At 36.4% G+C, this 14173-nt stretch overlaps 1 protein-coding gene across 1 annotated transcript in view; it reads left to right on the top strand.

Moving 5' to 3' along the window:
- Positions 1–14173, top strand: part of NEBL (nebulette) — a 151672-nt gene that overhangs the window by 39285 nt on the left and 98214 nt on the right. Inside the window, exons 7-8 of the mRNA XM_027847840.1 lie at positions 8212–8313; positions 9345–9446. Of these exons, the coding sequence (XP_027703641.1) occupies positions 8212–8313; positions 9345–9446 (204 nt within the window). The remainder of the gene's footprint in view (positions 1–8211; positions 8314–9344; positions 9447–14173) is intronic.

The following is a 14173-nucleotide window of genomic DNA, read 5'->3' as shown; positions in this document are numbered from 1 at the left end:
GTGATAAAATTAAAAGTGATAAACTTTTTTAAAAAATTGAGATTAGTAATCAGCCCAATGTGTGTGTGACTTTAATATTCGGTAAGAGGAAGAACAGTCTTAGTGCTCTTTTTCAGAATGACAAATGAGCTTTCTTAAATGTAATAAAACAATATAACATTTTAAAGATTTTTCCCCCCTCAAGTAAGTGCTCAACTTTACAGCTAAGTCAATAATGGATTGCTGAAGGACATAGAAAGCTCTACCTGAGTAACCAATGCAATTCATTACACTGTGGCTTATAAGTGCTTGTTGGGAAGTATACTATCAGTTGGAGTCTAGAGTTTACCTCACATTTCAATTTGTTTTACTATATTCCAAGACTGGAAAAATGCCAGCTTTGGAGAGCCTGTCCAATTCCCACATTCCTCGACCTTAAAAAATAAATTTAGATTCTGTTACTTTGGAAAGAGCCCTAGTTTTAAAATTTAGGTCTTCCTGCTATTCTGTAGTCCCTTTTATTGAGGTGGCATTTTCTATTTAAAATGTAGTAAGAAGCAGAAAAAGGTAGAGAGACAGGCCTGAAGCCAGGAAAACCTGGGTTCAAGTGTCACACAGTTCTGATAGATATTGGCTGTGTGACCCTGGGCAAGTCATTTAACTTCTTAGTGATTTAAATCAATGAAATCAAGGTCAAATGGAAACAGGAGCCACTAAAGTTAACATAAGGATCCCTGTGAATTCATATTGATTTAGAAAACCACATATTAGTATTATCTATGTTTTATTGTATTTTATTTACTTTTTAATATATCTGGTTCGGGTGGAAAGTGTTGTGAGTTATATGCAGCCCACCACATGTGTTTGACATGTCTACTTTAGATAACATTGTATGTCTAACTCTTCAGACAAGGTGCTGACCTACATTAGTTGAGGGAGTTTTATCACTTGGGAGTTTACTTTTCCAATAAAATCAGAGGTTCAATTAAAAAAAAAGAGAAAGCAGGATACATTTGATGTATGAGAATTATTGCTTTGCATTTACTGCTTTTTTCCTTCTCCTCCAAAGTACACTCAATTAAAATCATTATTCTGAGAAAGATATCTTTTTAAAAAGAAATTAATGTATCACCAACTCTGTATTTTTTTAAAAAATGGAAATAAATATTTTGCATGTTATCAGTTTCTCAGTAGCAAAACAAGTATCTGATGAGACAGAATGACCGGTTCATCACAGGAATTTAATCTGAGAAGAGACTTAAGTACTAAGTAATAAGTCTTGCTTTTTGTAGTCCTACTTCTCTCAGGACCTAGATGGAGACACCAGGAACTGCATTGTTTCTTTTAAAATTGAATCAAAATATTTTGTTTGTGTAACGCTTTTATATTTTTATGAAGATACAAGCTATTTAATTTAAATTTTATAACCTTTGACAACCTATTAATTTAAAAGTCAATTCAATTTGAGAGCATTTTAAATGATGTTAATTTTTCAATTAACAAAAATTTGTTTTCTTTACCTCCCATCTCCACCAAGAAAGAAAAATAGAAAACCTATGTGACAATTATTCATAGTCAAGATAAATCCCCACATTGTTACATATGCAAAAATGCTGATCTCTTCCCACATATGAGTCAATCACCCCTCTGTCAGGATGTGGGCAGCATTCTTCAACATGGGTCCTCTGGAATTGTGATTGATCCTTACATTGATCAGAGTTCTTACCTCTTTCAAAGTTGGATGTCTTTATGGCGCTGTTATTGCATAAATTGTAACTCTGCCCACTTAACTCTGAATCAATTCATACTTCCCATGTTTCTTTTAAGTTGTCCCTCTTGTAATTTCTTTTAGCATAATAATATTCTGTTGAACTAATATGCCGTAATTTGTCCAGCTATTTCCCAATTGGAGGATACCCTGTTACTTTCCATTTTTCTGCCACTACCAAGAGGTTTGCTGTTAATGTTCATGTACATCTGGGTCCTTTCCCTCTTTCTTTGATTTCTTTGGGTTATAGGCCTGGTAGCAGTATTGTTGTGTCAAAAAAAGTGCAGTCACGTTTTGGGCATAGTTTCAAATTGCTTTCCAGAATGACTTGAACAATTCACTACTTCACCAACAGTGCACCTAGTGTCCTTGTCCTTCCTCCCCCCCGCACAGGTCCCTCAAACATTTGTCATTTTCCTTTTTTTTTTTTTTTATCCTCAACATTTTCAATTTAATGAGTGTGAGGCAGAACCTCAGAGTTGCTTTGTTTTCATCTACCTATTAGTGATTTGGAGCATTTGCTAAGACTGTTCATAGTTTGATTTTCTTCCCTTGAAAACTCTCTCTGCTAATATCCATTGACTATCTATCACCTAGGGAATGGCACTTATTCATCTTGCATTAGAAAAACTTGGTGATTTTTTCTGATTAATTCATTGCTCCCATCCCCCAATTCCAAACAATTGTTTCCTTTGTAATCTTGACTGCATCAGTTTTGTTTATGCAAAATCTTTCAAATTTTATGTAATCAAAATTACCCCTTTTGTTTTCTATGATCTTCTCTATTCCATATTGGGTCATGAACTGTTTTCCTATTCATAGCTCTGAAAGGTAATTTTTTTCTCACTCATCTGATTGGTAATATGACCTTTTATATCTAGGTCACCTATCCATTTGGACCTCATCTAAGTATAGGATCAATAAGCATTTATTAATCATTGACTTAAGGGCCTACTTTGGGATCCTCAACTTTTGATTGATGAGTACTCATCATATATATCTGTGACCTAGATCCATGGTACTACAGCTCTCAGGCTATCTTTGTGACATGCCAATGCCCTTTTGGCTTTCCCTCCTTACCCCTTGCTTTCCGTCTTTAACTCTGAGGAAGCAGATCAAATCAGTGTTCTCATTCCTGGAAAAGATCTATTTTCCTATGACTATAAACACCATTCCTATGATGTCCTTCACCAAAACACCCCTCCTTGGCCACCGTGCTCCATTATGTGTTATCATCTTATGTTGGAATGTAAGCTTTTTTAAAGTGGGAATTGTCTTTTTTTTTTTGTATTTGTATCCCCAATGCATAGTTTACACTGTGCTTGGCACATAGTAAGCATTAAATTAAAGCTTTTTCATTCATTTGTTCATTCATGCTGGTGATACAGTGGACAGAACACTGGGCCTGGAGTCAGGAAGACCTGTGTTAGAATTCAGCCATAGAAACTAAGTGCAGCCTGGACAAGTCATTTAACTTCTGTTTGCTTCAATTTCCTCATCGGTAAAAATGAAGATAATAATAGCACCTATCTTGCAGGGTTGCTGTGAGATTCAAATGAGATAATATTTGTAAAAAGCTTGTAGTATAATTGGCTCATAGGCACTACATACATGATTATTCCCTTCTCTTCCTTTTCTCCTTTATTCATTCATTCACTATGGGCCAGGCACTATGCTAGTCACTAGGAATACAAATATAAAACAATCTCTACTTGTAAGGACTTTATTTTCTGGGGAGAAGGTTTAGGACATGATTACATAGACAAAAACAATTCCAAAACATACACAAAGTAAATGAAAAGTATTTTTAGGGAGAGCTAGAGATTACTAACACTCAGGGGGAATACTTGTCAAGGGTCTTGAATTAGGGATAGCAATGGAAATGAACTTTGAAGGAATCTGGGAATTCCAAGTGAGGAAGGTGTGGAGGGAGAGGCATCTAGACCTTCTAAATATGTGGAGGTGGGTGATATGTTGTAAAATAATCAGGAAAGCAGACTAGTTTGGTTAAAATGGCTCCATGATGGGAGACAGTCTAGACAGACAGGTTGGAGTCACACTATGATGAGCTTAAATGCTAAACAGAAGAATGTGTATCTTATCCAAGAGCCAACAGAGTCGCAGAAGCTTCTTAGTAAACATGAGAGTGACACTTAAAAGACATGACTTCTATCCTTTCGAAATTTCAGTTTGGCATCTATTCAGAGGATGGATTGGAGAGGAGACAGAACCAGACATTATGTGATACAGTTGTTGTTACCTTTTTCTTCCTTATGGGGAAAAAAAGGTCTTTTGGATGTAATACAGGAAAATCTCTCTTCTTTGGTTGACCATTTTATTAAAGTATTATAGCAACTTGATAGAGTGTAACTGGAAGATGGTTAATAATTTACTAAATTCATTTGAATTGATCATTTTCAAGGAGACTTCTTATATCTAATGCCACTCAATAAAAGTGTGCTGTCTGGACTGACGGATACTTCCTCGGTTCAATACTGAAGAAGCTACAGAGCAAATGTATTCCTCATTCATTCTGAAGAGCAGAGGGCCAAATTTATTTTCTCCTTTTTAAAAAGTGATCATCTTTTAACCTATTCCCTTCCTTTGTTTTGAATTTTCCAAATATTTAAGACTGCTTTTCTCTTTTCTGATGCTCTTAGTCACATTTAGAACTCACTTTATTTGTATGCGCAACTTTAAGGTGCTTTGAGAGCTTTTGAAAGTTTTCGCTACCTTTTTGTTGTTGTTGTTAGACAAGGCGCAAGGGAAGGTGCTGGCCAATGAAGTGTGACTGCCATCTACCCAAAGGATATCTGGTCATCGTGTCTTCCTTTGTCATCTTGTACCAGCAGGTCAACATCAGCTATACATGATTACCGTCATTAAATAAAGCCATGGAAAATTCAACCCCAAACCACTGAATCCTTTGCTTGCATATGTTACTCTGACTTATTGGTCTTTGGGAGCTTTCTAATGCTTTCACTTTCTCGCTTCTCCCTTTCCAGTACATTAAAAACCTAATGCCATAAAAAGCATTACACTAGACAGGATAAGATAGCATCTGTGTAAAAGAGGCCAGCCAGTTGTCCCAGTGGGAAGGGTCAGTATCAAAGCATTGAAGTGACTTGAGAAAATAGGAAACATATTTTTTCTTTTCTTGGCTTACCTCTGACAAACTACCATTCTACTGCCTAACATTTTTATTCTCACTGGAGTATGACAGGCCTCAGGATGGAACAAATACATACTGCAGACATTTGTAAAATGTTAGATGACTTTCTCTCCAATGTAAGTAATAGGTGCTCTGGGTTATGGTGGCAAGGGGGGGTGCAGAGTGGGAAGACAAATAATTCACTTGCAGAAACATATTACTGTAGACCTGCCTTCTGACATCACTGCAAAGGGTGAAAAATAAAAGGTTGTCATTATCCTATGCTTTTGACGAAACTAGTGATGAGCCTTCATTTCCATGAACCGTGCTAGTGGCATGTGGAAATAGTGAGTAACTACACTTTCTTCACCTCCTTCTTCTGAGACTCTGTGGTTTTTCCTAGGGTTTGAATGTAGCCTTCACTTCAGTCTTAATATCTGTTTCGAACCACAAGTGCTGGCCTTTAATTTGTGATTTACATGGATGGCAGGGCGCTGTTCACAATCCATGTTCCTGGTGCGTTTGTGGTGTTCACCTCTCTTTATGTGGTCATTAGACCAAATAGCATATCATTAGATAAGCCTATAGAAAGCATAGATTTCACAACATAAGGGTTTCCATTCTCTCCCTCCTTTTTTGTCCAACAAAATGGCCTTTCCCCCAACCTACAATTTTCCTATGAACGTAATAATCTGGAAGCATTTAGTTTGGGAAGTGGGTAATAATTTTGGATCAGCTTTCACCTGAGAATCGGTCATTTACACAGCCTAAGTTTGACTCACTATAGGCTGAGACTGTCATCATCTTTGCTATTAGCTCTTTGCACTCTAAAGTGGCCTGGTTTCAAATGACTAGAAGTTTGAGTTCCGCCACACAAAGAAAATGTATTTTCTAGTTCATTTTCCCATCTAGTAATTTTATTATTCTGTGTGTATGAGACTGGAACAGGTAAATGTCTCAATGTTAACAATAGAACATTGAAAGAAAAGATTCTCACTTAAATTGTACTGAAAGGAAATTCTTGGACCAGATCCATGATTAAATGAGTTCTTTAAAAAATGCATTTAGTGGGGCAGCTAAGTGGTGCAGTGGATAGAGCACTGGCCCTGGAGTCAGGAGGACCTGAGTTCAAATGTGACCTCAGACCAAACACTTGACACTTACTAGCAGTGTGACCCTGGGCAAGTCATTTAACCCAAATTACCTTAAAAAAAGAGTAATAAAAATATATTTAGTCTTAAGATGTAGGTTCTTAATCTCTTTGTGTGTGTCATGTAACCCATTGGAATTCTGGCAAAGTCCATGGACCCCTTCTCAGAATGATGTATGTTGCCTGTCTTCCTAAATGAAAGAAGTGCTAAATTTAATTAGTGAAAACAAAGATGTAATTCCTCCCCATCCAACTTCAGGGACCCCAGGTTAAGAACTTGTATGACAAAAGTCATCCTTATAAGGAATGAACCAGAGTGAACAGGACATGAAATAGACACCTCAATTCAAATATTGAATTAGTTGTAAAGAAACTGCCATAGAGAGGGGAAACCCTAGTCATGGTGGATTTACAGGTGAATTTTATCAAACTTGTAGAAAGTAATACCTGTACTACTTAAGTCACTCTTAAAACTTGAGAAGGAAAACATCTACTGAATTCCTTGTATTCCACAAATGCATTCCTCATCCCGAAGCCAGAGGAAGATAAAGCAGAGAATGGAAGGAGAGAGAGGAAGTTAAATTAAAATTGATTTGAATATTATGTTTCAATTCCTTATCCTTTTGCCTTTGGTTTTGAAAGGCAAAAGAGAAATATGATTGTTTTTCAACAATGTAATCATGAGCTCGCTAAAGGGGACAGACAAATAGTTGCATGGATGTTGTCTAGGAAGTAATTCTGTCAATTAGAGAAACTAGCATCTTTCTCTGGGGCCTCATTAATCCTTCTTGCTGTGTGCCAAATGCTATGCTTTGAAACATGAAGAAGGATTTTTTTATCTTTTTTCACCAGTTGATGGTGGTTACTCATTCTACTACTTTTACATTAAAATTTTCCATAATTTCATAGTTGTGGTTACTGCTATCTAACCGACTATGTGGGTAGGTAGTGTAGCGGGTAGAATGCCAGACTTGCAGTCAGGAAGACCTGGGTTCAAATCCTTCCTTAGACACTTACTAGCTCTTTGACCCTGGACAAGTCACTTTCTCTCTCAGCCTCAGTTTCTTCATCTATAAAATGGGGATACTAATAGCATCTACCTCCCAGGGTTTTTGTGAAGATCAATATGCAAAGCATTTTGTAATCCTTAAAGTGCTCTAGAAATGCTATTGTTATCCCAACCTTGAAGCAGGTAAGCATCCCCTGTCTCTTAGTGGGCAGTCTTACAGAATTGCTGTAGCTAAAACCCTTCACATAGTGGCCAACCTTCTAGTGATGAAACTATACAGGCTAAGTCTCTGATGGGAGACACATTCTGTTGCTAGGACTATATTTAAAACCTTTTAAAATTTGTTGCTGTCGTTTTTCAGTTATGTCCCACTCTCTGTGACCCCATTGGAGGTTTTCTTGGCAGAGATACTGGAGTGGTTTACTATCTCCTTCTTCCAATCATTTAACAGATGAGGAAACTGAGGCAAAGAGGGTTATGTGACTTACTCAGGGTCACACAACTTAATAAGTGTCTGAGGCCAGATTCGAACCCAGGAAGATGAGTCTTCCCGACTCCAGGCCTGGCACTTTATCCATTATGCTACCTAGCTGCCCCATGTACACACACTCACACTCACTCACTCACTCACACACCAGCCCATACCTGTTCATGTGCTCGCTGTAGTTAGTTGGTTTTGTAACGATTTCCTTAATGGCGGTGCCTGGATGCAGGAGTGTTCTAAATGCAGTACAAAAGTCATTTTAAGAAAATGACTGACCCTTTGAGCAAACTGATATAGTCCAATAAATAATTCACCTAAAGCAAAAATGAGCTGAGATGGATACTCTATTAGCAAAATATTAACCTCTATGCATTCATTGCCAAAGTATTGTTATGTAAATACTTAACAGAAAACGCTAGACTTGGAATCTGAGAACCTGAGTTTGAATGCTAGCTCTTAGATGGAATATGAGCTTTGGCAAGTCATTTATAACTTTCAAAGCCTCAGTTTCCTTATTTGTAAAAATAGCATAATACTACTTGTAATACCTACTCTATGGGGTGGTTGTGAGGAAAGCATTTTTCAAACCGTAAAGCACTATATAAATGTTAGTTATGATGGTGATGGTGATGTATGAATATATTTATTAATGAAATTTTGTCTTAATCAGGTTTCTTATAGGAAGGATGCAGAGGATAATCATAAATACAATGCGGGGATTGACAGACCAGACATCAAGATGGCAACCCAAGTCTCCAAGATCATTAGCAATGTAATTCACCTTTTGTCATTCTAAAGCTGAAATAATTTTCCCTGTATATCCTAGAAATTCTGTTCCTATTTTAGTAATACTTTAGTAATATTTTAGTAATTGTTTTAGGGATATTTTAGTAATTTTAATAATAAGGAATAGCCATTTGGAAATTAGCTGGTTAACTTGTTCAGTTTTGACTACTTACCTGGATTATTCGGGTTCCAAAGTGTATTTTAGGGCCACAATTGACCATCTGGTTTTGTATATTGATCAGTTTTTAGTGCAAAACTTTCCATGTCTACTGCTCAGCTAGAGCATCAGGGAAGGAAATATACAATTGGTAGAGATTATAGCCACACTCCTTTTCTTGGTGTTCAAGCTGAATCTACAGTGTTGACTCAAATAATTCTTCACTGAAATAGATTCTACACCTTTAGTTATGTTGATTCTACCTTTTCTTCCTCTAGTTTTCAGAACACTTTCACCCTCCTTCAAGTCCTGGGTAAAATTCTTCTGTTTTAAAGAAGTTTTTCTTTGCTCAATTACTTTCACCTTTTCTAAACAACTGATTAAGTGGTGAAAAAAAATCATTTGCTGTTGACAGGCCTACTTCTCCAAATTTCTCCTCCTTCCCACCCCTATGAGAACAGTGATCATTTAACTGAGTTCATCTGTCTAACCACTTCAACCAAACCAGTTTCTGGGAATGGATATAGCCCTATAGGTTTCCTGCCAACACAAAAGTTTATTCATCCTGATAATTACCGTAATTTTCCACCTTTTATAAACACAGTCATTAGATGCATAACATGCTAAAAGGATTACTGAACTTGGTGACTTAAAATTGAATTAATTTTAATAACTATTTTAATAGCCATTATGTTTTATTTTCTGTTGTTTTGTTTTTAAAGAAAAACCCATTCCTATTCTAACAGTTACCGTTTAGTGTCAAGTTGTGGTTTTTCTTTTTTGGTAGAAAGGGTTAGCACTAACACAATTTTTCTCTGGTATAGAGAAATGATCCTAATTCTTCTGTTCATTCATTTTAGGCTGAATACAAAAAAGGAAAAGGAGAAATGAATAAAGAACCAACTGTGATGGGAAGGCCAGATTTTGAACATGCAATGGAAGCTTCTAAACTTTCTAGTCAAGTAAGATGGCAATGGGCCTCACAATAACTTTATTCAGAGATCTCATTTCTTATAGGGAAATATTTCATTTTTGATGCTATCTTTAATTGCATGAAAGTGCAAAGAGAAAATTTCTGAAACTAGTTTATCAGCTAGGATTGCAATAATTGGTAAAGTTCAGTGTTTTTAAAATTACAATAAGGTATGATTTGAGACAGAAAATAAAGTTTTTTTCCTTCCTAGGCTCAAATCCTATTCTCATTCAGTAGGTATAGCCACTTCACCATGCTCTCTGGAATTTCTAGAATTTACAATTGATTAAGCAAGGAGTTTCCCACCCCTCAAACAATCATAACATTTAATAATTAAATAATTTCAATACATTTAATATTAATTACAACATTTTGTTAATAATATGTTCACATTTTAAAATAAAATATCCATTTCTCCCACCATATTTTAAAACCATTAGTCTTCATTTCCATTCTTTCAATATAAGAGGCAGCATAGCATGGTGGGTAGAAGGCTAGCTGATGAGTTGGAATAACCTAGGTTCAAGTTTCCCTCAGACTTCCTGTCTGTGTTACCCTGAGCAAGTCACTTAACTTACCAATGACTCCAGGCCACTTCCTAATACTGTAAGGAGCAGCACACTGTTAATTTGTATTGGTAGAGAGGGTTTCCTCACTGAAATCTCCCAACACCAGTGAAATAAACCAAGGTCCAGGAAAAAGAATCTTACATGTTCAAAAGAAACCAGATGGTCTTAATTCTAGCTTTTTCAATTAAATGTAATTTTATTTTTAAGTCTACCTTCACTAGGACTCTGGCATATTTGTCTGACCTCTTATTGAGAGGTGGCTTGGTACAATGGAAAAAACTTTGGAGTCAAAGAATTTGGTTCAAATCCTGTCTCCGCTACTTACTAGCCATGTGGCTTTATGACCTTGGGCAAAGCATTTCACCTCTTTGGGCCTCTGTTTCCTCATTTGGAAAAGGATGAACCCTTCCCCTCCCCAGAACAAAGTGCTGAAATAGATTAAGCAGACATTTTAAAGCATTTTTTTCTAACCTAAATGTTTTAGCTCTGAGCGCTCAGATGCTTAGGGCTTGGGTTAAGGGGATGAGAGAGGTAGCTAGGAAAATGTAACTTGAAAGCTCATCTGACATGACCCAAAAGTGCTTCAGTTCTGCCAAGACACATACTCTGTCTCTGTCCTTTTTCCTTCTGTCCTTCACCTTTCCCGTCTCCCCACCTCCGTCCCTCTTTCCCTCCTTCCCTTTGTCTCTCTCTCTTTCTGTGTCTCTGTTGCTCTTGCACTCTCTGCCTTTTCTCTTTCTTAGTTCAGTCCCCTTCATGAGATGTTCTTGTATTTACATTTTTTTTCATGAGTACCCAAATAGAACATAAACTCTTTAAGAATAGGTGCTATTTGTCATTGCAGGAGCATTGCTTATCACGGTATCTGACACATAGTAGGTACTCCACAAACTCTTGTTGAATTGAGCGAAATTGCCGGAGAGCCTTGATAGTCTGATATCCTAGAGGCATCACAAGAAAAGTGACAGCTGGGCCACAGCTCTTAAGCATCTAATGAATACACCTCATCCTTAGTTGAAGAGTTATTGGCCAGCACTAAGGGTGGTTGATATAACTTTCCCCTTCTTCAGTGAAGATTTTATAATTATAGATTCCATCTCGTCTATGCATTGATGAGAAATTATGTGGCCAGAGTCATCCTTGCAGGCAAATAAATGTAGAGATAGGAGAAAAATGTTGGAAGAGTGTGGGGTAAAGAAGGAGCAGTAAGAATGGGGCAAGATAAGACAAGGAGGATTATAAGAAGGCAGTGACGAGACAAGAGAAAGGAATGTTAAGAATAAATAAGAAATGAGTGATGAGAAGATTAAGACGAGAGATAACCGAATAAAATTGTTCCACATTTTGAAAGATCTGTAAATTAAACTCTCTAGGATTTAATAGAGAAAAGGCGCTAGAATGAGAGGCTAGTCCTTGGATCATAGACCTATAGTCCACCCCTGGGCCCAAAATGCGTACTTCTTTGGTGTGGACCTTCAAACAAACCCTTGGTCATCTCCACACCATAGTGATAATCAACAAACATTTATTAAGCACTAACGATGTGTCAGGCACTATGCTGGGTATTGAAGATAAAAAGGTAAAACCAAAACAATTCTTCCTTCGATTAAGGAATGTACATTTTCTAGAATAGGGCTTAAGCAGTGATTCATTTATAAATAAACTTATAAGTTTTTCTTACAGCTAATTTGAGGAACCATAACCCAGTGGGCCTCAGTGATACTTTTGTCTGACAGAAAAATATCTCACTACTAGCTGAATATTGCCTCAGGCCATGCCTGACTTTGAGGAACAGTAAAGGAAAGAAACCATAGGCATGTGGGCTATTGAGATGGTGACATTTATTCCTTGAAGATATTGTACTTAGTAGGTCATCTTTTCTTTTCTTTTTTTTCTCTCATTTGTTCCTTGATTAAACTAGTTGCACATTGCCTTCATCTCAATGAAAAAATTAACAAATATGTTCCATAATTTTAATTTGTCTTTTCTATATATTTTTTCCATTTTGCATATGCTATGATTTCCCTTCCATAGTTCTTATACTCATTATCAAGTGGAAGTGATCCTTGTATTTTAGCAGGCAGTGATGTACATGGAAAGCAAACTGTGGTTAGTCTTGTCAAACTAGAAAGTCTCAGAATACAAGCCTAGCGATAAACCATATCTGTTGTCCAAACCCCTTCTTAACTAAGTTTGTGGAGGGTAATCACCACAAAGTTAACCACAAAATGATGAATTTCTTTGAGTATAGAAATTGACGAAGACTGTATTTTAAAGTATGTGCAGGGTTGTCATCTCTGTTGATGAAAAGAACTGGAATGCCCACCTTGCTAAAATCACATGAATCTTGCATTTTGGATTCATAGAATTTCATTCAGAGTTGGAAGGGACTTTAGAAATCATCTGTTGTAGCTCTTATCTGAATAAGAATATACCCCCAAAGTAATCATCCAGCCATTGTTTGGAGACCTCCAGCAAGAAAGAAGTCACTATCTCTTAACACAGCTTGACCCACTTTTGGATAGTTCTAGTTACTAGGAAGTTTTACCTTGCCCTTTGGGGCCAAGCTGAACTAGTCTAGTCTTTCTTTCACATTATGATTATTCAGGCATTCTAAAATAGTGATAAGGTGTCCACTGTGTCTTCTCTTCTATTGTATAAATATTTCCAGTGCCTTAAAATGATCTTCACATGATAGGAATGATGTCCAGGTCTTTTGTCGTCTTGGATGCCTTTCTTTAGACATTCTCCAACTTGTCAATGTATTTCCTAATATGAGCTATCCAAAACCAAATATCATACTTCAGATGTATTCTAATAAGGATGAAGACACCATTTTGGACACAATGCCTCTTTTAATGTGGTGTATGATCACATTGGCTTTATTAACTGCTTTACCACACACATTAACCTTCTCAGATCTTTTTGCAATTAGCTGCTGTCTAATTCTACCAACCCCACTTGGGAAGTTGATTTAAAAAAGAAAAAACCACTTATATGTGTAAGTTTGTATGTATAAACTTAAAAGTTTTAAACTTATATGTATATGTTAATATTCTTTTTCAGTCCTGACTCGCCTAACGTGTTATCTGTCTTCCATAGCTTTGTGTCATCTGTGACTTTAATATGATTATAATCTATGCCTTTATCTGGGTCATTAACAAAAACATTAAACAGCACAGGGTCAAGCACAGATCCTAGAGCTCTCCTTTCAAGTTATCATAAAGCTGTTATTGCATAATCTTTGGGTCTGGACATCTGAACAGTTCTGAATCTACCTAATTGCAGTATTGCATCTCTTAATCTTGACTCCAAGAAGAATAAAAATATTTTTTTTCTCTATTTCTTTCTGGTAGATAAGACATATACACAGAAAAGAGAACAGGCTAGTAAGAGGGAATGATACTTTCCTAGAGAGAGACTATATGGGACAGAAGTAGAAACTGTATCTTATGGTGAAAGCACTTTTTAAAGCTAAAAAAAAAAAAATCCCTCAATTACATGTAAAAACGTCTTTTAACATTTTTTTTTAAAGTTTTGAGTTCCAAATTCTATTCTTTGTCTTCCCTTCCCAATCCCCGAAACAGTAAGCAATCTTATTTAGGTTATATATGTGCAATCATGTAAAACATTTCCATATTAGTCATTTGGTGGAAGAAAACTTGAACTAAAAGAAAAAAGGAAAGAACAGAAGAAATAAAGAAAAAGTGAAAAATAATATGATTTGATCTATATTCAGATGCCATCGGTTCTTTTTTTGGGAGGTGAATAGCATTTTTAATCATGAGTCCTTTGGAATTGTCTTGGATCATTGCATTGCTGAGCATAGCTAAGTCATTCACAGTTGCTCATAATGTAATATTGCTGTTACTCTGTACAGTGTTCTCCTGGTTCTGCTCACTTCGCTCTGTCAGTTCATGTAAGTCTGCCCGGGTTTTTCTGAAAATCATTCTGCTCATTGTTTCTTATAGTGCAATAATATCCCATTACAATCATATACTACTATACTAAAGCACTTTGAAGAAGATTGGACAGAGCAATAAAAATTCCCAGGGCTCTCTTGGACAATGGTCTTGCTAGTGTATTTTGGATCTCCTGGTTAGGTAGAACAAACAAGAAAGTTTCTGAATCTCTTAACCCTCAGAAG

The sequence above is a fragment of the Vombatus ursinus genome, unplaced genomic scaffold, assembly GCF_900497805.2.
Source record: "Vombatus ursinus unplaced genomic scaffold, bare-nosed wombat genome assembly UNPS02005459.1, whole genome shotgun sequence".
Classification (NCBI taxonomy): domain Eukaryota; kingdom Metazoa; phylum Chordata; class Mammalia; order Diprotodontia; family Vombatidae; genus Vombatus; species Vombatus ursinus.
The sequence above is the reverse complement of the archived record's forward strand: the minus strand, read 5'-3'. Positions and strand labels throughout refer to the sequence as shown.